This window comes from Ruditapes philippinarum, unplaced genomic scaffold (assembly GCF_026571515.1).
Source record: "Ruditapes philippinarum isolate M1 unplaced genomic scaffold, ASM2657151v2 ctg9048_1_1_1_1, whole genome shotgun sequence".
Taxonomy (NCBI): domain Eukaryota; kingdom Metazoa; phylum Mollusca; class Bivalvia; order Venerida; family Veneridae; genus Ruditapes; species Ruditapes philippinarum.
This window is the reverse complement of record NW_026852165.1, coordinates 6,905-33,822: the sequence shown is the minus strand read 5'-3', so window position 1 is coordinate 33,822 and position 26,918 is coordinate 6,905. Positions and strand designations below refer to the sequence as shown.

General features: G+C 31.8%; 2 protein-coding genes and 1 pseudogene across 2 annotated transcripts; all 3 read left to right on the top strand.

The window, feature by feature from the left end:
- Positions 1-1,091: 1,091 nt before the first annotated feature.
- Positions 1,092-3,059, top strand: LOC132751126 (uncharacterized). Its single transcript, XM_060741251.1, has 2 exons — positions 1,092-1,390; positions 2,371-3,059. The coding sequence occupies exons 1-2, from the start codon at positions 1,163-1,165 to the stop codon at positions 2,467-2,469; spliced, it is 327 nt and encodes a 108-aa protein (XP_060597234.1). The 5' UTR covers positions 1,092-1,162; the 3' UTR covers positions 2,470-3,059.
- Positions 3,060-10,573: 7,514 nt separating this feature from the next.
- On the top strand, positions 10,574-11,556 carry LOC132751148 (glutaredoxin-2, mitochondrial-like; annotated as a pseudogene).
- Positions 11,557-12,577: 1,021 nt separating this feature from the next.
- On the top strand, positions 12,578-22,825 carry LOC132751145 (L-proline trans-4-hydroxylase-like). The gene is made up of 10 exons (XM_060741270.1): positions 12,578-12,728; positions 14,238-14,315; positions 17,380-17,458; positions 18,933-19,014; positions 19,386-19,496; positions 19,996-20,087; positions 20,379-20,466; positions 21,069-21,204; positions 21,548-21,699; positions 22,209-22,825. The coding sequence occupies exons 2-10, from the start codon at positions 14,306-14,308 to the stop codon at positions 22,344-22,346; spliced, it is 888 nt and encodes a 295-aa protein (XP_060597253.1). The 5' UTR covers positions 12,578-12,728; positions 14,238-14,305; the 3' UTR covers positions 22,347-22,825.
- Positions 22,826-26,918: the final 4,093 nt, after the last annotated feature.

Here is a 26,918-nt window from a genome sequence, read left to right as displayed (position 1 = left end):
CCTAAACGTATCTTTACCCTTTTACAAAATATTTTAAAGAGGATTATTAAGTTCATCAAGTATTATTTCATACTTCAGTAACTTCTTGAAATTTCTGAGGGCATATGACAAAACTGTTTTTCAACGAAGGTGTGTATTCGAAGATTTTTATTCATGGTTTTAAAACAGGATTTTAAACTAAAATGATACTAACTCAATAATAATTGCCTTTAAAAATCGGTAATTCCAACATTTTAAAGCACACACACGTTGTTTTTTAATATGCAGACAAACTCTACATTGCTTTTTAAACCTAGCCTTTAGGAAAATCAAAATTTTCATTTTGAAATCAAGGGAAACTAATCTAACATGAAATATACACTGTAAGTTATCTCCCTTAAGGATCCCCATGAGTAAAAAAGCACTTTGATTTTTAATTTTAAAAAAGAATTGGTGGTGATTAACTTTAATTAAGTATAATAATATGTTTCTTCTATTTAAAATATCAGATGTGCTTACATTTATTTATTATTTTATTACCATTGCCCATTTATAGCCAAAATCACATCCCACCCCAAGAAAGCGTGGGGACAGCGGGATATGCTTTTATGGTCATTTCATTTTATATAGGTGTACTTGAACAAACCCAGGAAGTTTCAAAAACAAATAATGTGGATATTATATGATTGAAACAAGTTTAAGTCATTCATTTGACATGTTCTTTAACGTTTCCAGTGCTCACTGTGACATCTATTGTGAAATCTTAATGCACTAACCTAACCCACTAAGTCAAGATAGGAAACCACCATTTAATTCTTTATAAGGCAAAAAGTTTTGTTTCTTTGTCTGCCTATTGTATTAATTTTGAGGACATTTAAAGAGTAATGAATGAAAAATTCAAAACGAAGAAATACAAATTTTGCCTGTGTGTTTTTTTTAAAAACATTCAGTGCATTTCTTTATGCAAGCTGGAACCCGTCCGAAACGTCCCCAAAATTCAAAAAAGGTCGACCTAGATGTTTAAGCCAGATATAATAAGAGTAGCTCTAGTTTTAACCTTAGTTTTACCGGTACCCTACATTGTGTATATTGATCTTATATGTATCGAAAAATATATTGTATAAAACAGTCGTACGGAATTTTGAACTGTTTAAATAATGGTATTTTTGGAGACATTGTCAAAATGACGGATGTAAAGGAAGTTATAAAGTCTAAAATATCTGGGAAGAAGGTGATGATATTTTCAAAGTCTACATGTGGTAATTGTAAGACAACGAAAGAACTGTTCCCACAATATTTCGGTAAAGAATTGGACCGGAAAGATTATGAGGTATGGGAAATAGACAGGGAGCCAAATAATATGTGTGCTCAACTACAGGACGAGTTACGTAACATCACTGGAGAACGTACAGTAAGATAATCTATTTTATATATATGCGAACAGTAAGATAATCTATTTTATATATGCGTACAGTAAGATAATGTATTTTATATATGCGTACAGTAAGATAATGTATTTTATATGCGTACAGTAATTTATATGCGTACAGTAAGATAATCTATTTTATAAGTGTACAGTAAGATAATGTATTTTATATGCGTACAGTAATTTATATGCGTACAGTAAGGTACAGGAAATTTAATTTATATGTGAAGGTAAGATAATCTATTATATATATGCGAACAGTAAGATAATATATTTTATATATGCGTACAGTAAGACAATCATTTTTATATGTGTTCAGTATGATAATGTATTTTATATGCGTACAGTAATTTATATGCGTACAGTAAGATACGGGAAATTTATTTTATATGTGTAAAGTTAGATAATCTATTTTATATATGCGTACATTAAGACAATCTACTTTATATGTGTTCAGTACGATAATATAATTTATATGCGTACATGAATTTATATGCGTATAGTAAGATACAGGAAATTTATTTTATATGTGTAAAGTAAGATAATCTATTTCATATGCGTACAACAAGATAATCTGCTTTATATGATTACAGTAAGATAATCTATTATATATGCGTAAAGTAAGATAACCTTATATGTGTACAGTAAGATAATCTATTTCATATGTATACAGTAAGATTATCTATTTTATAGGAGTACAGTGAGATATTTATTCTATGTGTAAAGTAAGATAACCTATTTTATATGTGTACATTAAGATAACCTATTTTATATGTGTACAGTAAGATAACCTATTATAATCTTATTTATAAGTGTATTTTATATACGTTAAGAAATCGATATTATTTCTTTATTTTCCTTATATTTTCAAATAAATAGAGCCAAAAAACAATCGTTTATATCAAATAGCCAATTTCTTAGCATGGAATGTTATGAGGTTTTTTATTTATTTATTTATTCCAAAGGTACCACGTGTGTTCATCAATGGTAAGTGTATAGGCGGTGGGTCGAAGACTTTAACTCTACACAGATGCGGGAAACTGGCCAAGCTTCTCACGCAGTGAAGGGTCAAGAAAAGCTCAGAATGATTACGATGGCGTCCCCGAAAAGTCGGAAGTTTCTGAATTCACAATTTTATCTTTCTTTCTTATTGTTAAAATGTTGAATTCTGCTTAAGCCGGTGCTGGGGGCGTGGACGGTGGCTTGCAATTATTTCTACCGTCATTGAAAAGGCACAAACTAACCGAGCCAGCAACAGTTTCAAATTTGCCGTTTTAGGCGTTCTTCACGGACTCAGTTGTTCTTTTTTTTGTGACGTGAAGTCGGCACCTTATGATTGGCTTTCTTAATCAAGTTTTCTTTTGTGAACAAAACATAGTGTAACATCACAATATTTACAACTGATATGTTACATCTGAAAGTGAAAATATTGAAACCGACGATACCAGTTTGTGGCAAAGTATGAGGAAAAAAACAAAGTATACATTTACATGGACAATGCATGTACATAGAAGTAAAAATTTCTAGAATATGCCTTCGTGAATATACTAGATCTGTTTGAATTTAATAATTTCAGTGAACAAATTGATTCCTGATTCTATAATCGGCAGAACAATTATAAAAGTCTACTTTTCAGTTTAATAAGAATTGACCCAAATTATTTCAAATGATCACATAACCTTGAAAGTTTGTGTCTTATTCAAATGTAATACTTATGAATAAAACATGAAAAAAGTTGACTTTCCATATCATAAGAATTGACACAAATTATTTCAAATGATGGCATTACCCTGAAAGTATATGTCTTGTTCAAATGCATTATTTATGGATGTAACATGAAAAATATTGACTTTCCATATCGAGACATTACATGAATGTTTCAGATTAAATTCTTCCTATGAGGGGCGTTGAAGGTATTTAAGATATGAAAATCAGTGAATTTTCAAATTGTTGAAAAAATAGAAATTACATTTCTATACATGCCTGTTACATATGATGAATCAGTGTTTTTCATTATAAATAAATAGCCTATTAGGCTATTACTTGTGATACTCAACATCACTAATTCCCCGCCATCACTTTTTCACGGTAATGGCATATTTTTATGTGACCAGTGTTAAAATTGGTCAGAATTGACATATTTTATTCATACACCTAAACAACAAAGTTTTGTGCCAAATATTTTAAATCTATAGATTTTTACGTAAAACAGAACAACATTTTACAAACTTCTGCAAAAAGCAACACTAGTCCGTTAAATTTGCGCATACGTCTGAAACAATCATCATTTTCTAAATGTTCTTGTTTGTTGAAAAAATAAATTTTGAGTTACAATGTAAAGATACTTTTAATATTTAGAATTATGCAAAATAACATCTAGAAATTTTAACTGAAACATGAAAAAACAGAAATAAAACACCATTACCGCGATTTAAATTATGACATACTGTTTTCAAAATGGCCTATATATGGTCTACATCTGGCCTATTTAAACTGATTTTGACTCAATATATTGTTGTTTCCTTGTGTCATACAGCAGAAAATACCTATATGTTTCAGCTTATGACAATTTTGTACCGTAAGTTTTATGCGTTGTTTTCTTTCTTGCTTCAAAGTGTTAAGTACCGTGATCTAAGAGGAGCACAGTATAATAGGTATTCGCATGGATTCATTATCCTAAAAGGTTAAAATGAAGACCTGTACTTATATACATGTTCTTGAAGAAGTCGGAAAATTGGAATCGAAAACGTAGATATTGTTGATAAATTAAGATATTTCGGAAATATATCTTTAATTTACCAAATTGCATGTTATGTTTATTCCACTTTCAACTTGTATCAAAAAAGAGTGTTGAATTTTTGGGGTACTGGTTTCCGAGCAGTTTCTGGCCCCTAGCAGTTTTCCGGCCCTTAATCATTTTCATCTAGTACAGTCTTTTTTTATCAATTAAGCATCTATACTGCTTCATCAATCAGAGAAACATTAATTTGTTTTCTATGTAATGCAGCAGTTAAAATAATATCGCGATTGATATCTTTTTAACTTTTGCCTGTAAAAACCAGTAAACTTGATAAACCGAAAGATAATAATTTTAGAATTTTAGAAGCTCTGAATTCAGAAGTTATACTGTGTATAAGCATTTTCCAATATCAAATGTTGGTCAATCAATATTTTAATAGTCTATATTTTTAAATATATTGTCAATTCAGCACAACTTGACACATAAAAAGTGCGCATTTATAATGTCACTAGCTTAAAATTACCTCGTCGAATGTATAGGCACTTCCCAATGTCGATTACATTAAAAAACATGAACTAGCAAATCAAAAGAATAAACAAGAGGGCCATGATGGCCCTGAGGTCGCTCACCTGTATGTAGGCCCCCCAACCCCCCCCCCCCCCAACGTTGCAGGGCCAATTTAACCCAAGGGCTTTTATTTGCACAAACTTGGTAGACACCCATAATAAGATGTTTCATGCTAAACATCTAAGCTCTAGCTCATTGGGCTTTTTAAAAGAAGATTTTTTTTAAGTTTTTACTATACACATATAGTTAAAAACAATGGCACCCTGGGGCCGGGCCAGTTTTGACCCCAGGGCTTTTGATTGAACAAACTTTGTAGACACTTACTAGAAGATGTTTCATGCTTAATATCTAAACTCTAGCTATTTGGGTTTTTCAAAAGAAGATTTTAAGTTTTTGCTATACACATATAAAGAAAATCAATAACCCCCGGGGCGGTGCCAATTTTGACCCCTGGTCTTTTATTTGAACAAACTTTGTAGACACTCACTAAAAGATGTTTCATGCTTAATATCTTAACTCTAGCTATTTGGGTTTTTTAAAAGAAGATTTTTTTAAGTTTTTGCTATACACATATAAGGAAAATCAATGACCTCCGGGGCGGTGCCAATTTTGACCCCGTGGCTTTTATTTGAACAAACTTGGTAGACACCTATTAGAACATGTTTGATGCTAAATATCTTAGCCATAGCTCTTTGAGTTCTTTAAAAGAAGATTTTTTAAGTTTATAGGGAAAATCAATGACCCACCGGGGCGGGGCCAATTTTGACCCCAGGGCTTTTATTTGAACAAACTTGGTAGACACTTATTAGAACATGTTTCATGCTAAATATCTTAGCTCTAACTCTTTTGGTTCTTTAAAAGAAGATTTTTTAAGTTTTTACTATATGCATATAGGGAAAATCAATGACCCCCCGGGGCGGGGCCAATTTTGACACCAGGGCTTTTATTTGAACAAACTTGGTAGACACCCATTAGAACATGTTTCATGCTAAATATCTTAGCTCTAGCTCTTTGGGTTCTTTAAAAGAAGATTTTTTATTTTTTTACTATATGCATATAGGGAAAATCAATGACCCCCCGGGGCGGGGCCAATTTTGACCCCAGGGCTTTTATTTGAACAAACTTGGTAGACACTCACTAGAAGATGTTTCATGCCAAATATCTAAGCTCTAGCTCTTATGTTTTTTAAAAGAAGATATTGAAAGTTTTTTCTTTCGGTTGCCATGGCAACCAGAGTTCTGCATGGAATTAAATTCTTTGAACAATTTTTAAAGGTGACCACCAAAGGAACATTCCTGTGAAGTTTGGAAGAAATTGGCTTAGTGGTTTATGAGGAGATGTCATTTAAAGTAAAAGTTAACGGACGGACGCCGGACGGACGGACGCCGGACGAAAAGCGATCACAAAAGCTCACCCTGTCACTTTGTGACAGGTGAGCTAAAAATCGTACATTAAATTAATATGTATATAACAGAAAGTATAGGTTATAGAAAGGTGTTATCAACCAAGAAAGTGTACGGATTTTTAACCTGTACTGTAAGCCTTACCACATATACTTAAATCATTGGTAATTGAAGAATTATTTAAGGTAATATACCCCTAAAAGGCACTATCAGGAACTGAAAACTTGTTGTGTTTTTTCAAAGGACACTAAACAAATAAAATGTTACTGTTGTTACAGGGTCACATATGTTATCAGAACTGTTTTATGCAGAAAATAAATTTCACAAGCCTAGATAAAAAATATGAAAATGATTTTCAATTTACATTTTTACAACGCTAAACAAGCTTTCTTTACTATAATGGTTTCTTTACTATAATGGAAATCTATCAAACTTATGGTGGCTGTTTTGCGCCATGTTGTATCAATTGTCGCTTTTTTCGTCAAGTAAACGCGAAAAACAAGAATATATACGACAGAACAGACTTTTTTGCACATTCTCTTGGCGATGACATAATAAGGAAAATTTAAATATTTTCGCCTGTTATTTGTCGTATCTTTGTATTAATTATCTCGTGTCTATACAGTTTCGCATTGTTTCATTTTCGCATTGTTGCACTGTCGTATTTTCGCATTGTTGTATTTTTACATTGTTACTTTTACAAGTCATATGCCACAGCATTTGGGGAAAAATGCCTTTAATTAAACCAGTAATATTGTTTATAATTGAAATTACACTAGTAAAAGTAATATGCAAATGCCATTTTAAATTATATTTTATTGCATTTTGTAAGCTCTTTCTGCATCTACTGACGTGTGCGTGCGCTTGTACAACAGGAAGCATAAATGTCTGAATCCCACGCAAAAATGTGAAAAACGACGAAGTTTAACTGTGCCGAAACTTTGTATAGTCGCAATGCTGCATTTTTACCACGACAGATGCAATGCAAAAACATGACACAATTTGTGTTTCAGCCTCGAGATTGCGAAAATGCAAAAATACAATGATATACTATGGAGGGTGATTTATGCCAAAATTACATCTTGCTTTCTAACTTGTACATCGTGCTTTCTAACTTGTAAATTATGCATTCTGACATATACATCTTGCATTCTAACTTTTACATGTTGCTTTCTTACATGCACATTATGCTTTCTGCTGTGTGCGACTTGCTTAATTTTATGTTGATATCGTTATTTAACGATCAATTATTATTCATTTGTTGATCTGGTATATTAATTCAATAAATTAACCTGCAACTGTTTGTAATTGGGTCTATTTACTCAGCTTGAATGACGAATGTCATAAGGTAGAATGCGCATAGCCGAAAGCCGAATGCAGCAAGCATAATACAACGCGACATCTGGTGTAATAATATGTGACACCCAAATTATGCTAACAGGTGGCGCTACAGTTATATTCTCGGTAAAGTCCGTATTGCGGTTCGGATTCAGTTTACCAAGTTACGTCCCTTTGTTTTAAAATTTCCATTTGCACTCATGGAGAAAATATACAAAACGATTTAACCAATTTTTATATTAATTACTGAAACTCTGTAGGTCAAATTATATTTCCAGCTGACAATGACAAGTTGCACATTTCCAAATCAATGGTTTTAGAATTTTTTTTTTTTTCATCAAGAAAATAATTATAAAATAGAACAGTTGTTCAACATTGTTCAAAGTGCTTGGGCCATAAAAAACTGCTTATTAAAATATTTCATACTCTTGAAAAGTTCTTAAATTTTGAAATGGCTTATTTCCAATACCTGTGACCATCCGCAACATTTTTAATGTGTTTCTATTAATTAGGACATTTTCTTGCCTATTTTCAAACTAATTTTGTACACACGTTAGATTTTTTAAATTCAACTTGTCAAAAAAATGTCTTTTTTCACTAAGTTGAAATTATTCACTAAGATGCTTTATGAATACGGCCCAGGTTCTTGTTCACAGTGTCAGCTTAAAACTGAAGAAATTGCTGCCAAAATCAGCTGATTCTGAGAAAAAAAAATAAAATGTTAAAACTGTCTAGTCTGTCAGACTAGACAGTTTTGCCTTTTTTTTCTTTTGCAGCAGCACGGGCTACCTCTCTTCATTTGAATTTTTATATCACAGGTACCCTCTCATTTTTTAACACATGCGTACCCACAAGGCACGACATGTGCTTTTATTTGCGTTAATCGTTAAGTATGTAATATTTACATAAAAATAAGAAATATTACATACCTATTTAACGATTAACGCAAATAAAAGCATATGTTGTGCCATGAGGGTACGCTGCAAAACCGAAAGTAGGGTGTTTTTATGAAATTTACATTTATTTTTGACAATATACTGGCATTTGTCCGAAGATGATATGTAAATGAACATATTAAATATGTATGATGCATATATAATCAAGCCCACGGTTCATTGCAGCTCGAAAAGTATGTCGAGGTGATGGGCGAGGCAAGACATGTCGATTTTTTGTAGCTTATTGTGAAGTTGCAGTACATGAAAAAAGGGCACATGACAAATCAGCACATAAATAAAACATTTTAGTGTCCCGTGGTATATATCTTTTGTACGTGTCAAACCCCCTTTCCTTATTACATTGAAATTTTACTTGATTGTTATTCATCGCTGGTTTGTTTTTAGCAGAGAATGACCTGTGCATGTGTAAAGAGGGTACCGTTTGAGCAGATTTCGCAGAGGGTACCGATATAGATTAATTGATGAGTACATAAAAAACAAAATGTACAAAAATGGTCCCAAGAAATGGTTATAAAATGAATATTGCATGTTTGGCTGAAGATGCCTTTTTAGAAGTTTTCTTTAATTATAGCGTTCATGATATTGGAAATGTATAGCAGATCTTACTCATTTAAAACAAAAAAGTTTTATACCTTAAGGCAATAGTATTTGCAATACAAACACCACTGAGAATGTAGAAAAAAATGTTTATTAATATCTTCTATGACAAACAATTCATTTGATTTTATAACCATTTCTTGGGACATTTTTTGTACATTTTGTTTTTATGTACTCATCAATTAATATTATGAAATCATTCGTCCTAAAGCTAAACTCTCACAGATTGACAGACTAGACAGTTTTGCCTTTTTTTTCTCAGAATCAGCTGATTTTGGCAGCAGTTCCTTCAGTTTTAAGCTGACACTGTGAACAAGAACCTGGGGCCGTATTCATAAAGCATCTTAGTGAATAATTTCAAATTAGTGAAAAAAAGACATTTTTTTGACAAGTTGAATTTAAAAAATCTAACGTGTATATAAAATTAGTTTGAAAATAGGCAAGAAAATGTCCTAATTAATAGAAACACATTAAAAATGTTGTGGATGGTCACAGGTATTGGAAATAAGCCATGTCAAAATTTAAGAACTTTTCAAGAGGATGAAATATTTTAATAAGAAGTTTTTTATGGCCAAAGAACTTTGAACAATGTTGAACAACTGTTCTATTTTATAATTATTTTGTTGATGAATAAAAATAAATTCTTAAACCATTGATTTGGAAATGTGCAACTTGTCATTGTCAGCTGGAAATATAATTTGACCTACAGAGTTTCATTAATAAATATAAAAATTGGTTAAATCGTTTTGTATATTTCCTCCATGAGTGCAAATGGAAATTTTAAAACAAAGGGACGTAACTTGGTAAACTGAATCCGAACTGCAATACGGACTTTACCGAGAATATAACTGTAGCGCCACCTATTAGCATAATTTGGGTGTCACATATTATTACACCAGATGTCGCGTTGTATTATGCTTGCTGCATTCGGCTTTCGGCTATGCGCATTCTACCTTATGACATTCGTCATTCAAGCTGAGTAAATGGACCCAAATACAAACAGTTGCAGGTTAATTTATTGAATTAATATACCAGATCAACAAATGAATAATAATTGATCGTTAAATAACGACATCAACATAAAATTAAGCAAGTCGCACACAGCAGAAAGCATAATGTGCATGTAAGAAAGCAACATGTAAAAGTCAGAATGCAAGATGTATATGTCAGAATGCATAATGTACAAGTTAGAAAGCACGATGTACAAGTTAGAAAGCACGATGTAACGTAAGAAAGCAAGATGTAATTTTGGCATAAATCACCCTCCATAATATACGACAAAGTTGGACTCTCATAACGAAAAGGCTAAAATACAAAATGGCAAACATCTGCCACCATAGAATTATTTTTTATAGTTGAAGTTTAAAATTATTGTATTTAAGTAAAATACAACCAAGTATTTCGTTCTGATTATTGATCCGTATCAATGTACTATAAATAGCTATGAATAAACCAGTAATCAATATTCACAATACATTATAAAAGCTTGCTCTAATTCATACTGATTATTCACCCACCTGCTAGTCTTCAACAGTTACAGTTGCTTGTGTGTGCTTTGATAGAAAAATGACTTCAATTCGGGATGAGATCAAAGCTAAAATTAGTAGCAAAAAAGTTGTAATTTATTCTAAACCGGGATGTCCATATTGCACTATGGCGAAAGGAATTTTCACAAAGTTCTATTTAGGGAAAGGCGATCTTGATGATGAAGATTATGAAGTTATAGAGCTGACTAAATTACCTAATGGATCTGAAGTACAGGCTGAACTGGCGAAAATGACACATGCGAGAACGGTAAAAACTTAACTACACATGTACTTGTAATGTAATTGCTGAACTTTATTCAACACAAAACTCCTGTGTTTCTTTTTAAATTTTCTTTTTAAATTGTGTTTCTTTTAATGATGCTTTTTTTATTTTATAAATTGGAAATTTATAAATTTAGCAATTGGAAAATTATGCCTTTTAGCCTCTACCATTGATATACTTATAACATTTGAGTTATAAACAGTTTTATGACAAATTTACTATTACATATATAGTTTGAAGCTGTTTGATTGACCATAGATAACATTGCGCTTTAAATAATATGTATTTACATATTGTGATTTTCTTCTGAACAGGTGCCTCGAGTATTTATCAACGGAAAATGTGTCGGCGGCGGGAGTGAAACCGAGCAACTGCACAAAACTAAACAACTGGGACAAATGTTGAAATCTAAATAGACACATATATCTAATGTTTATCTAATATACAAACTGTTCATAAAGATCTGACGAGGTTCAGTTGATTATTTGTCAAGGGAGGTAAACAGAATAATATTGATGGACAAATTATTGGCAGATTTACGTACCATTCTTTAATAAAGTGATTTACATATCGGAGTAATGAACAAATAAAAAAATGAATTATTCGATACTTTAAAACTTGTACACATACAGTATTGTTGTTTAATTACAAATGTGAATTTTATTAACATTCAAAACTCAATAGCTTCGAATTGTGCACTGAATTAACCAATGATCATTTTACATTACATGTATATATATATATATATATATATATATATACATATATTATCATTTTAGTTTTTGTCTGTTGATTACATGTTAATACATGTTTATTTACTTCTTGAAATAAATGTCTTAATTTTTGCCAAAAAATCATTATATTTATTTACGGATTTTGTGAACTTGGATAAACACCGACATGTTCTTATCATTTAAAAAAATCCGTCATTACTGACGAAATTTATATTTGCAAATAGATGTTATAAATGATTTGACGACCGAAAGTTAACGATGAAATGAATAAGTAAATGGAACTGTGCTCAATAAATAACGCATGCCAACATTCCCCAGTGTTTCTTCAATTTACGTTCATGTCCCTTAGTACGGGTGCTGTGCAAAGGATTAAACTCACTACTGTGTTTGGGCAGTAGATATAGACGCTTGCAGCTATGTTCACAAAGTTTATACAAAAAATCCAAATACACGTGACCCTGATTAAATTAGAATAATATCATTAGTGCGCATTTGTCTACTGTCTTAAAAATAGACAGAGTGTGACCTTGACCTTTGAGCTTCAGACCTAGATATTGCTCATGACACATTGCATTAATGTGCTTCACATATATACAAAATTATTTTAAAATCTAACCATAAATAACAACATTATGGACCGGACAAAGTCCGGACGGACGATAAAAAAAATATATGCCTCCCCCTGTTTGAAGGCCCCTTTTGTCCTATAATGCGTTTTATTTTCATTTCTCAAAAGCTTTATCATTATTTCACATTCAGAACTACTTTCATCAGGACTACTTTCATCAGGTGGTAAAAATCTGACATGCTTTTAAACCATTATTAAAGCGTTTTAAAACTCCTATATAGGAGGGAAAATTGATTCATTTCTGGAGCAAATGTCCTTTTAAAGAGTGTTTAATGTGCAATAATAAGATCAGCCATAGTTCATTAATCCTGTAAAACAATGTTCGAATTACATCCCATATTTAGTAATAATGTACATTTTATATTCATTTTATGTGTTGAAAGGAATGTACAATGAGGCAGTAAAGGCTTTCCATAGTTGTCCCAGTTATCATCATTTGTGTTTATGTTAATTCGTTCAAGGATACTGGCATATTTATCTTTGTGAAGTGACAATGTTAAACTTTGACCAGATTTGATAAAAACACTCAGTCTAACTAGTGAATTACTCATGTAAGTACATATTCTTTACATTATTTAGATCTCCCTCATAATTTTCATAAAATATGTTCTTTAATATTTCCAATTTTCTTTATGTTAGATCTTCATATTATTATACACTATTATCAGACAGCATTTACAGTATAAAATTATGTCTGTCGATTGCTTGCGTAAGGAGTTGTCCTCACTTTGATTTCCGGCATTTAAAACAAAACAAAATGCATTTATAGTTGTCAATAATAATGACTAGCTCTGAATGAATATGGAAGGACGCTAGTGCATAAATCAATATACTCTCCTGCGCATCGTCGAATGTTTCACGAAAGACGTGCTTAGTTCATTGTATTGGGATAACATACAAAATGTACGCGCAGTTACATTTTACATTTTAAATGCAATTGTTATCAAAATTTACTATGCCTTACTGGAAACCTGTGTCTAGTATCTTTTGTCTTGTATCACCGGATGTAGGACTAACTGGATATTTGAAGTCCTACATCTTTGAGCAATGTGTGTACTTTAATTAGAAATAATTTACGCGCAAAGAGAATGCCATCTATGAAAATCAAATATTCATAATAGCATTCCTTCTTTTAAATTAGACATAATTATAAAGCTTAATTAACTATGTTTACCGTAAAGCTTAAGGATGTGCAGGAAAGGTTAAAAAACTGCTTTGTTGTCGCACATACTAAAATCAGCATTCCTTAATTATTGACCTTGAAACTTAAAGTAAGATGAGTGGATTTCGCTACATTTGGCGATAACTTTGTTTTTATTGATAGATTTAATTGATACTTGGACAAAAAAATCTTTGTGACAAAACACGTATGTTGAATAATTCAAAAAATGACCTTGACCTTTATCTCACCGTTAAGGTCGAATTATTGAAATTTGTTTACATTGTCATAACTTTGATATTTATTTACAACTATGATTCATACTTGAGGAAAAGAACACATTTGACAAAACTGACATGTTAAACAGATTCGACATGACCTTGACCTTGACACAAAATCAAACAAAATGCTTATTTTTTATTCATACTTGAATAAAAGAAAATCAAATGACAAACCCGACATGTTTAATTATTCTGATATGACTGTGACCTTTTATTGACCTTCACCGGCAAGGTCAAATTATTGAAATTTACTTAAATTGTAATAACGTTGTTACAAATTTAATTCATACTTGCACAAAAGGTCATACTTGCACAAAAGGTCATACTTTCACAAAAGAACACACATGTTGAATTATTCGAAAATGACTGACGTTTAATTAACCGTCAATGTCAGTTCTTTGCTATGATATTCTTCCGCTATTGTGTTTGACTTTAGACACAGAAAAAAGTAGAGCATGCCCCCGCTAGGCGGTGACTCTAGTTATATACATGCATTTATGAAAACTATACACTAAGTTTACTTGTAGAAGAATTCAAATGATTCACTTTGTGGTTCATAAAGAATTAATTAAGATGAACTGAATTCGCGACAAATACACCGGTTAACTTCTGGTTTTCAGATATGGATTTCTCAGGTGCATGATAAAACTGTTTGTGGTGTGACCAAGAAATACAAAATAGAGCTAATATGGTTGAAAGTAAGTTTTTTCCCCAATCTACTCCAGTTATTTAATTATTGTATATTTTACACTTGGGGCAATGATATTTCATAAATTACGATTACACTGGCCGTTTTATTAAGCTAGATTTACATAGAAACATAATGCTGCTTTTGACAAAAAAGGAGATTTCTTAAAATGACGCATGTGCGGGCGGATCGGGAAGGCAGGAGGCAATGTTGGGGTCTTGAGATTAGGCTATTTTGTTTTTGAAATACCTAAAATACTGAAAAATAAACTTATTTTAATTAAAATCAAGCTTTTGGTATCACGCAGCAAACCCCCCCCCATCACCACTTGAAAACTAGTAAAATGCAAATCTTCTCTAACATACCACTCGAGAGTTATGCTTTACCCCTTGTCGACATTTAGTGTCCTGGCACCCCGCCTGTAAAGTATTTTATTTACTGTTCGTAAAACCTGGGATGTACTATAACGGGATATGTCACTCGCGCTTTCTTATCAGTGCCAATGTTGGTGTCCAATTGGAATCGATCGATCGATAAGCGCCGTGTTTAAACGCCGTAATCACGGTACATGCCGGGTTGATCGGATATATTCCGTGCATAAATTTTCCGGTGATTTTGGGAGGTGGGCAATCAAAATAGTAGGAAAAAAAGGTTGTTGGTTTCTTAAATACTTTTTTCATTGGATCAATTTTAAAAATATTAATATTAATAAATATGAAACAGATACAGAAAAGTAATTTACCATATTTAATTATGATATGAAAATTTACGTTTTGTAATTAAAATACGTTCAGAAATAACTTAATCATTAAATTTCAATTATAGCTTTAATTACATGGTTTATATTAATTATAGAATATAATTATGTCAAATGTGTCAATAAACATAGAAATTATTTTGTATTGGGACTTATTATTTATGTAATTAAAGTGTACAGCTGCTATAAACATGTTTATAACATGTAATAATTTTTGGTTTAATAAAATGTCTGACCTTTGTTTTATTCATGTTTGTTTTCAACATGGCCTTTGATAATCTTTGATGTTTAAACATATTTTTCACATATATTTGTAATTATGTTCTTATTTAGCTTTAATCTTCATTTTTGAATAGATTGTTTTCTTACTTCACACAATAATGCCCTTTTAAAATATGCTATTGAATGACAGTTTTAATTATAAATTTTTCATAAAAAGATAACATTTAAGATGCAATGTTCATATATGAAATTTATACATACTGATACACTGCAATATGGCATATGGAAAATCGGATTTTGTTCTCTTTGAGGATATTGATTTAGATTTTTTTCTTGGTGAATTTACAGCTAGTGAATATGAAAATTCTGATGATGAGGATAAGATAAGTGTAAAATCTAAAGATGATAAAAGAAAAACTTATGTATGTGATCAGTGTGATAAGTCATACAATTCTGTATCGGGTATAAGAGGACATTTAAGGAATAAACATGGAGTTAAGAATGTTAAAGGTTAGAAAAACTTTTTTTATGCAATGTTTCTTACTGTGGTCTTTTTCAATTGTAAATAGTATAACAACTAAGATTCATATTTGCAATGGCCACGTCATACTGGTCATCAACCTGCATACCCATTGTTAGAGTTCCAGCTTCGACCCATTTGTCATGTGACATTTCTGTATGTATATATATATGCATCAGACCAGCGGACAATATATCTGTGATTTTTTATACTGAACCACTGACTTATTAAAATTCTTTTACTCGTTTATTAAAAGGCTAGGCAGCATGAAGGACTACCTAGTTGATAAAAAAAACACTTTATCAATATATTACACATTACAATTTTTTTTTTTAAATATTTATTTCATCTTATGAATATTAGCTGTACAAATGTAAACATAATTGGAATACAAATACAAAAAAATATTGTGAAATGAACAAAGAAATACTTGACACATTGAAATCGGCACTTATAATCTACATAAATTACCAAAAAGAAGTCAAAATGTGCATGAATGGCCCCTACTGCGTTAGTAACGCAGTATAAATATGGTGATAAATACTGCAATATACAGTCATTAATTGCACATAAGATATAAATTATCACTTGAATCTTTGATCTGTTTACTTTTTCTTAAAGTTTTAGTATGTTTTTTTCCAAGTGTAATTTCTTTGAAATATTTTGGGTAATCTGGAGGCATGCGGCTTTGAAAAAATGTTTCATCAGATATATGAATGCACAAGTAGGTCCAACTTCATTTTCTCTGTGACACGAATACAATACCTGCAATTGAGATTGAAATAATATTATACAAAAAATAAGGAAATAAAAGACTTTAAAAGTGCAAATAACAATTGACACCATGACAGGATATCATTCATGATATCCAATGACACAGCTAAGGAATCTATAATTTTTAATAAAGATGTTGTTTTTTTTCTCATTCAGATAACAAATTATGGTTTTCAAAAATTAAAAGAAACCCTATACCTATTTCTAAAACATTATTTTTTCTACTTTTTAAATATCAAACGACTTAACTGCAAATTCGTCAATTTATGGTTTGGTCTCAGATTTCACCAAAAAATTGTTGAAATTTGACACAGCGTAATGAAAAATCCTACAAGATAATTGATCCAATTTTATTTTCTTGCTATAGATATGTTTATGTTTTACTAAAAAATACTAACATGGGACAAATTTAATTAACATATAACGTTCATTTACGGGACAAAAAATGTACATCACGTTTGCATTCCGCCATTTTATTTTTCGGATTTTTGTCACAGTTCATAAAATTGGAACCCGTAAAATTTCATTTTATCTCACTAAAATTCCATAATCTTAACGTTAAACCAAAGATATTTAAAGGATCTATCAAAATATTATGTCAGTTTTCTTGTAATTTACTTATTTAAACGAAGTTTTGCAGACAAAAATTACCCTTTCACGGCGATCAACACAAAACATCAGTTCGATTGAAATTTTTATTCTTTCAACAGACACAGTTTTTCACATTAGATACGTATCGTATGTTCCAGGTAAAACACAACTTCTTTCATGGAGATTTTTAATAATTACATGTATTTCCAGTGCTAACATTTGAAGGTGAATTCAAAGTCACCGATGAAATAAAAAACCGTTTCGATGACGATGGGTTTATAGTTGTCAAGTAAGTTTAGTATATGATTATTTATATTTCTCGAATTCTGATTGGCTTAAAGACTTTGTATACGATGTCGTGAAGAACTGAAGTGCGCATGAAAAGCAATCGTTACACTGTATTTCTACATCGTAGTCTGTTTGGTAGCACTCCACAGTTAATTTCAAGTTCCTGCCGTCAATGTCCTACAAGCAATACGTCTAATAATTCTGATACCAAACTACACAACCTGGAAAAAGTAAACACATTTTGTTGAGAACATATATGGCATAAGATTGCAAATCTACAAAGAAATTATCCCATCTGCAATAGGCAGGCAGTCAAAAAATTTGCAATTCATTCCGTTGAAGCCCAAAATCTACAGTGGCCCGAGACCCAAAACAACACATTTCGACCCTCTGCCAAAAAATATTTGCAAATATACAGGCTAAAGGAACACCGTCTCTGCTTTAGCAACTCCCTATACATGCAAAATATCACAAAGAAACTAGTCTTCAACCTTGTAGATTTTTTGCTACTGCTAAAAGTTTGTACCCTCCTGTAAAATGACTTCTTTTTACCGTGCATGCTGTATAAAAGCAATGTTTACAAAAAATGGCGGCCTTGACATTCATAATCAACAGCATGTGATTCTGGCCATGTTTTCGAATTTGCCAGTGATCATATTAGATGTCACAAAAACAAATTTTATGCTGAAAATGCATTTTAAAGACAACCAGTCATTTAAATCCAGAATATTCACTATATCCAAGAAATCCTCCCTGGCCATTCGAAGCTGTGGCTTACATAACTGTGGTGTGCTACCTTAATTTACTACGTGTGTGCATAGAATTAATTATAAAGGTTTGTTCTTATGTATATTTCTCGATTCAAATAACATAACTTCAAAAAAAAGAGTTTAATTAAAATAACATTGCTATGATGATCTACTTTTTTGCGCAGCGTTCGCGTGTAGGTTAAACGCTTTAAAAAAACAAAAACAAAAAAGTCTTTAAACCAATCAGAACAAAAAACAAAACAAAACAAAGAAAAAACAAAGAAAAACAAACGAACAAACAAACTGGTTATAAGTGGTAGGTTTTCTAATTAACTTGTCGCCGTTATTATAAATTCATTATACAATTAAGTTGCTGTCTGGATACATGGGAGAATATTGTCTTGCTGGCATTGAAATAACCGTCGGCTAGTGCCCGTAACTAATAATAATATGATTATTTAAAGGTTGTGGTGTAAATCTGTCACTTCGAGTACAAATAAATTTCTTTAAGGTCTAATTAATGATTTGATAGAGCTACTAAAGCATTGAAGTTATTATATATTTGTTTGTTCTTGACACTGAAAGCAAAGTTACTACTGTACAATAGATTGCAAATGCTTTCTGTTGATTTTTTTAAATCATTGAAAAGTACTGGGCCAAGGTCCAGTCCATTTACTAGTGTTCTAAATAGACAACTATTTTATGTATTTATAAATATTTATGTAGAGACTTGCTGGATAAAGAAGAAATAGCACAGATATGGAAAGTATTAAATGATCCTGAAGGTATCTTAAAACACGCTTATGAGGTAACTTACAAGAATGCACTTTTTATAGTTAGATTTTTATTTAAATTTAATTAATTTATGAGTGGTAAAAAATATAACCACCATTAAGTGTGACTTTGTCTCTTTTAAATCTTCTGTTTTGCGAAATGTTTTATAGAAAGCAATTTAGCATTTAACAACACTGATGTGAAATAAATAAAACTAGTATTACCTTTTTAATTGGATTTCAATTTTGTTTAATACTACAATTTTGTTAGCTTTATAAATGACTGTTGAAAATGAGTATTGAACAATATTTAACTCAAGTAATTAAGGTGCATTGAACAGTCAAAAACATATTAATAAGTACTTTTATAAAATTGTACCGTATGTGACATTTTTATTACTGCCAGACGCTGGAACCTGATGGTCATAAAATACAACGAATTTTGTATTGCCATCCCGGAAATGACGTCACTGGAATAGTATCGAGATCAGAGAAAATCGTCAACGCTTGTGAAAAGGCAAAACTCTTTTTGTATTATTATTGATAGTGGTCGATTTACATGATCTGTTTGAAAATGATAGATCTATTATTTAAACATTATCTTGGTTATATGGCAATGATGAATTGTATAATATTTGAGCCGCGTCACGACAAAACCAACATAGTGCGTTTGCGACCAGGTTGGTTTTGTCGTGACGCGGCTCATTTAGAGAATGATAAGAGTATTCGGATGTTTCAATATTTTTACATACATTAGATTGTAAGAGATCTACAATTGATTGGCATACTTGTAATAGTTTATAAAATGCAAAATAAAGAATAAAATAAATAAATGAATAAATATATACTAGTATTTTGAACATTTAAAGAAAAAAATATAAGAAAAATAAGCATGGAGGGAAAGAATAATGGACGGATTAATCAAATTGATTAATCGAATAAATTAATCGAATTAATTAATTCGAAACAAAACTGGTGATTTTTTAAATTAAAACTTCGTTATCTTGCATGTGCAGTTAGTTGGTGGAGAGATGTATCATTATCACGGGAAGTTCATACTGAAGAACGCTAATGAAGGAGGGCGCCACGTGTGGCATCAAGATTATGGGTATGTTTTACTCTCACAAAAGTATTCAAGATTACGGCAAAATGGTCTAATTGCACTTTTGATATCAAAAGAAAACTCGATAAACCATAAAATAGGTCTCATGTTTGGGCGTGGAAGTCATTAAAATATTAGTAAATTCGATTCTAGTGTTTCTTTTTAGAGATTTTATGTTGCTTTAGTACAATAAGAAACGATGAGCATTGTGTCTAGTTTGAAACAACAGATTTTTGTCATTCAAGAAAGATACATATAAGAGTATGCTTCAGTGTTTTTACACTTCTTTTTTTTAAGATATTGGTATAAACAGAACTTGTTCCCGGATATGATAACTGTTTGGATGCCTTTGGATAAAACTACCAGAAAAAACAGTTGCCTACAGGTTGGTGTCAGAAGTCTATAGATTTTTTTTGTTTTTTTTCCGGCTTATGGTTTGCAACAACAAAATGTTTCCCATTTATATATTTTGTGAAACATAGAGTTTGTTTGTTTGTTTTATTTTAGTAGAATTATATAACATTAGGATATACATGTATACGTACAATGTTCTATGTAATGCATGCACACGTATCGATCATGTTATGATTGTAGTAAAAGAATGACTTATGTTGCAATCTTTAAAGTAATCTATATGTACTTGTATTTCACCTAATTTGCTCTTAATTCAACAAAATATTGGTTTATAAAAGATGAACTGAAGAACACAATCTTACCTTGAAACATAGAAAATTACTAAGAAGTCAATCAACACCAAGTAAATTTATAAAAATCCTGAGCAAATATACCATAAACGATGATTTTTTTTGTTTTGGGTTTTACGTCACATCGACACAGTATAGGTCATATCGCGACGTTCCAGCTTTACTGGTGGAGGAAGACCTCAGGTGCCCTTCCGTGCATTATTTCAGGCACGAACGGGCACCTGAGTAGAACCACAGACGATAAACGATGATGACATTAATAATGAACATTACGTAATTACAGTTGTTGAAAGGTTCACATAAATGTGGTCGTATAGACCACGGGGCTGGTTCTGGTACCATGCAGTCTGAGGCCGACCTTGAACGTATTGAACAACTCAAGAAAGTATGTCCCCATCTTTACTGTGAGATGGAACCAGGTTAGATTTAATTTATTTTGTTCAATTTACGAATAAAATATCGTTACTTTTTTTCTACGCATCACGTACGGTAAATTAAAAAAAATGCCAATAAATGAAAGGATGTTTATGATAAATAATTGATGTTACAAGTTTATGTTATGCCTTGATTTTCAAATTAACGAAAATGTGAAATAGCTCAACAACTTGTCTTTTACACTGATTGTTTAAATATTTTGGATGCGGAATTAAAACCAGAAAACAAACAAAACATGTCATTAACATCGATCATGACGTTATATTTTGTTCCCTTTTACAAATTTTCTCGATTTCATGCAACTTCTTTATTCTTATCATAATATAGGAGATGTGCTTTTTCAACATTGTAACCTACTGCATACCAGTGACCCTAATGACTCCGACTTGAGAAGATGGGCGTTTGTTGCCTGCTATAATAGGCGGAGTAACTCCTCCTTCAAGAAACACCATCATCCGTCATACACGCCCCTTCATAAAGTATGTATATTACAGTGTAAGAGTTAAAGAAGTTTTTTCCCAGAAAACTTTAAAGAAATATATATTTTTTTATGATAAATATTTACAATTTGTAAGACTAAAAACTACTATGTCAGACGCCGGGATAGCGTCATCGCAAATATCTCTCTATTTAATATCAGAGATATGTTATTTATGATAATTACACCTTTGTTTAACCCTAGATTTATGTTAATGAACACTTTTGCCAGGAAAACGGATACGTCCATTTTGAAATCATTCATGCTAATTGGCATTCTATGAATTACTTCATTTACATTATGTATACCTACAATGCAACCACAATGAACCTTTTTTTTAACTTTTAAATTTGATACATGTATAAAACATATTGTTGAGAGCCACCATCTTTGCTGCCATCTTTAAGGCTTATTGGATCTACAAATTTTATTTCTTATACTCGTACATATGAGAGAATGTTTTTGCTCATGCCATTGTTTAAGTAAAATTATTGTGTTAATTTATTTCAGGTACCCGACTCTGAAATAAAAACATGTCGGAATTACACCGATTTTAGTGGCAAAGAATTTGTTAATCCAATAGGAAATGAGGAGGACCGTAAATTGTACTCACAGTACAGCCTTAGACCTCTCGAACAGGAGACATGAGTAAAATATATATGTACGCATCCAGTATTTCTTGGGAAATCAAGTTCAAATCTGAAGCATAGTATGGTCTCCTTACCTACTTTACTTTATGAACTTTAATTTACTTTTACTTGTCTACTTTACATTTGTGAAGTAACTCAGTCACTCCCTCCCTCACTCATCACTCACTAACCCGCTTGTTTTTTTTCCTATATCGTTTCTTGCTTGTGTATGGGACAATGCCTTTTCTATATATTATATTCTTCCAAACCATTTTCGTTATTCAAATCATGAATGTATGTAAAACTATGTGCATATATATATTATGTATTTGGGTATGGTCTGGAATAAAATGTTTCAACTAAAGCATGTTAATGAATTCATCAAATGCAGTTTGAATAAATTAGACATTATAATATTCTAGCTATATGGGATGTAAATAAACAAATAGAGATCACTACATTAATTTTATCATCAATAAAATGTGAATATAATCTGAATCTGTTATGTCGTTGTTTAAACTCATTTTATAATGGCATTTTAAACAAGAGCCACCACCAGCATGGGCCACACTCAACATTTTCTTATTTCTAAAGTCAAATACATCGGAGGAAGAATATTGTTGTAAATAATACCCTTACAAAACATTATTTTCTTAGAAAGTTTTTCTAATGCTATGTGAAGTCACGTCACCAGAACATGTTTACACATAGCTTGAAAAAAGGGCCTAATATTGCTTTAAAAAAACCAAAGTTAATCTAATTCTGTAACGATATTTGTAAACATCTATCCTTGGATGTTGGTGAAGGTCTATCTATATAGTGAAGTAATCCGAAAGTATTTTACTTCACAATTTTGAGAAAGTGTCCAACTTTATTTGCCATCCAATGAAAACGCTGTATTTCTGGAATATCATGTGTCTTAATTTTCAACTATATCGAATTCCGTTCATAGTACTTCATAGAACCGCATAGTGTCGTAATAAAGTGAATATTATGAAGCCAAATAAAGCTTGACACAAAGTATGTAAGTATTCATCCATTGTTGTTCTACAGTAATTAGAGAATTCTCCTGGGTTGTGGCTCCCGTCGAAGTTTCTAATTTCTGTAGAACAACACGGATGAACACTAACATATACTTAGAATCCGACTCCTTTAATACATTGGTCAAGTTTGGAAACATTGGTCTTGGTTCATGTGTTTGACAATCTTACAGGTATATTCAATATTCATTAATTGAGAGGACTAATCCAAAATTAGAATTTCTCAACACAGTCAGAGACATAGATAGGCCACCTCCTAACCAGTTAAAATATCACGCGTGCCTGCTAAACTTAAAACTTGTAGCAAGTAAAACTTATAAACCAGATATCAAAATCAGGAAAATAAAAATTTTCTGAAAGCTTATGCATTTGTCTATGGCTGCAGGTAAAAATATTTACAGTTCCTATTTAAATAATGGTACATCAATTTTTAAAGAGAACTACTTAATAATTTTTGTTACAAAACTATTCATGTGACGTAAAAACTGGCTCAGTGGGTAAGTTCTGCTATGTTTTTCTAAGTGAAAGGCATGGAAAATTACCAATATTTTAACATGCAGCAATAGATAAAAGCTTGCAGCTATGTTCACAAAGTTTATACAAAAAATCCAAATACACGTGACCCTGATTCAATTAGAATAATATCATGAGTGCGCATCTGTCTACTGTCTTAATCAAAGTGCTGAAGGCACTGCAGTTGGGACGTATGAAGAATCAAGTAACTATTTTTTCTATTTCGGGGCAGATACTTCAATGAGTGAAGGGTGTTGCCGGTTGATAAATATAAAGTGCACAATTCAGTAAATGAACAGTAGTTGATACAATTATTCTATGACACACATGTTCAAATATAATATTTAGGTTACATGTACGTGTAGGTCGATCATAAATCGTTATTGGCCTTTTTTGACAAGAGCAACAAGTGAAATTAGAGCTACCAGAGGAAACTGCAAGCTTGACTATTTTAACACATGACATTATAAAGGGAGACAAAGCTATGAAAAAATAATCAATTGTGATATATATCAAATTTTCTGTATCAGTATCAAGTAAACATTCAAATGGTCAATATTTTTTGCATCACATTATATGAATGTGACCATGTCATTAGAACTTATAATGGCCTTTGTTTACTGCAATTCTCATGCTAATCTCTTTCACTGTATAACGTTTATAAAGTTTCAATCAAATTCCTTCAATATTTTAATCCACCCTCAGAACAGTATCATGAAATATATACGGAGATAATTCAAAAACTAAGTAATGTAGAATTTTGGTTATTTGACACAAGACTTCTGCTCACTAGTCTCTACAACTGTATTTAGTTTGAGTGTGATATCATTGAAAAGATTTACTCCAGACAACCATTATTTTAAAAGTTGTTGTACATGTATTTTAAGAGATGATAATTGTAAAATTAAGCTAGAAACTAGAACTCCGCGAGTCGGATGTGTCGCCTTGTGAACAATGTAGTTTAGGAGAAATGGCCAGGACAAAAATGAAGTATGAAAAATAACAAAGGGCAATAACTAAAAAAATAATAAGTTCAGAGCAGCAGTTTCTGAACACTGCACTTCTTATCAATAAGATCTATCATACTATGATGGTTCAAGTCCATAGCTTTCATACTTGAGGAGAAATGACCAGGACAAAAATAAAGAAAGAAAATCAACAAAGGGCAATAACTCAAAAAATAAGAAATGCAGAGTACCAGTTCTTGTGCACTGGAATTCTTCTTAATGAGATCTATCATCCTATGAAGTTTCACTTCCATAGCTTTTATACTTAAGGAGAAATGGCCCGGACAAAATTAAAGTATGAAAATAAACAAAGGGCAATAACTCAAAAAATAAGAAATGCAGAGTAACAGTTCTTGTGCACTGCACTTCTTCTTAATGAGACCTATCATCCTATGAAGTTTCAAGTCCATGGCTTTTATTCATTAGGAGAAATGGCCCGGACAAAAATAAAATATGAAAATTAACAAAGGGCAATAACTCAAAAATTAGGAAGTACAGAGTACTGGTTCTTGTGCACTGCACTTCTTCTTAATGAGATCTATCATCCTATGAAGTATCAAGTCCATAGCTTTTTTAGTTGAAGAGAAATGGCCCGGACAAAATTAAAGTATGAAAATTAACAAAGGGCAATAACTCAAAAAATAAGAACTGCAGAGTACCTGTCCTTGTGCACTGCACTTCGGGTTATTAAAAGAAGCATGCATACCAAGTTTGAAGTCAATCAGACTAATAGTGACTGAGTTATGCTCCGGACAAGCTTTAGGGGACGCCGACAACGACACAGACGCCGCGGACAAAAGTAACCCCTATTATGTCACCTTTTCAAGGCGACACAAAAATTAGGGTTCTTTGAAAAAAACACTTTCTTTCACTTGATTATTTTCGCTGTGTAAAAGTTTAATCAAATTTCATCAACTCTTTTCCAGCATTTCTCTGGACAAGCATAATTAAGTACATGTATAATAAAGGTAGATAATTAAATAAGAGGGCCATGATGGCTCTGAGGTTGCTCACCTGTATATACCCCCCCCCCCCCCACCCTGCAGGGCCAGTTTTAACCCAAGGGCTTTTATTTGAACAAACTTGGAAGACATCCATAAGAAGATGATTCATGCTAAACATCAAAGCTCTAGTTTATTGGGTTTTTTTAAAGAAGATTTTTTAAGTTTTTATTAACACATACTGTTAAAAACAATGACAACCCTGGAGCAGGGCCAGTTTTGACCCCAGGGCTTTTATTTGAACAAACTTTGTAGACACTCACTAGAAGATGTTTCAACTTATAATATAAACTCTAGCTATTTGGGTTCTTTAAAAAAGATTTTTGAAGTTTTTACTATATGCATATAGGGAAAATCAATGATCCCCTGGGGCAGGGCCAATTTTGACCCCGGGGCTTTTATTTGAACAAACTTGGTAGACACTCATTAGAAGATGTTAATGCTAAATATCTTAGCTCTAGCTCTTTGGGTTCTTTAAAAGAAGATTTTTAAGTTTTTACTTTATGCATTTAAAGAAAATTAATGACCCCCTGGGGCAGGACCAATTTTGACCCCGGGCCTTTTATTTGAACAAACTTGGTAAACACTCATTAGATGATGTTTCATGCTTAATATCTTAGCTCTAGCTCTTTGGGTTCTTTAAAAGAAGATTTTATAAAGTTTTTACTATATGCACATAGGGAAAATCAATGACCCCTGGGGCGGGGCCAATTTTGACCCCAGGATTTTTATTTAAAAAACTTGGTAGACACTCACTAAAGGATGTTTCAAGCCAAATATCTAAGCTCTAGCTCTTAGGGTTTTTTAAAGGTGATATTTAAAGTTTTTTTCTTTCGGTTCCCATGGCAACCAGAGTTCAGCATGGAATTAAATTCTTTGCACAATTTTTAAAGGTGACAGCCAAAGGAACATTCTTGTGAAGTTTGGATGAAATTAGCGTAGTGGTTTATGAGGAGATGTCATTTAAAGTAAAAGTTTACGGCCAGACGAAAAGGGATCACAAAAGCTTGACCTGTCACTTTGTGACAGG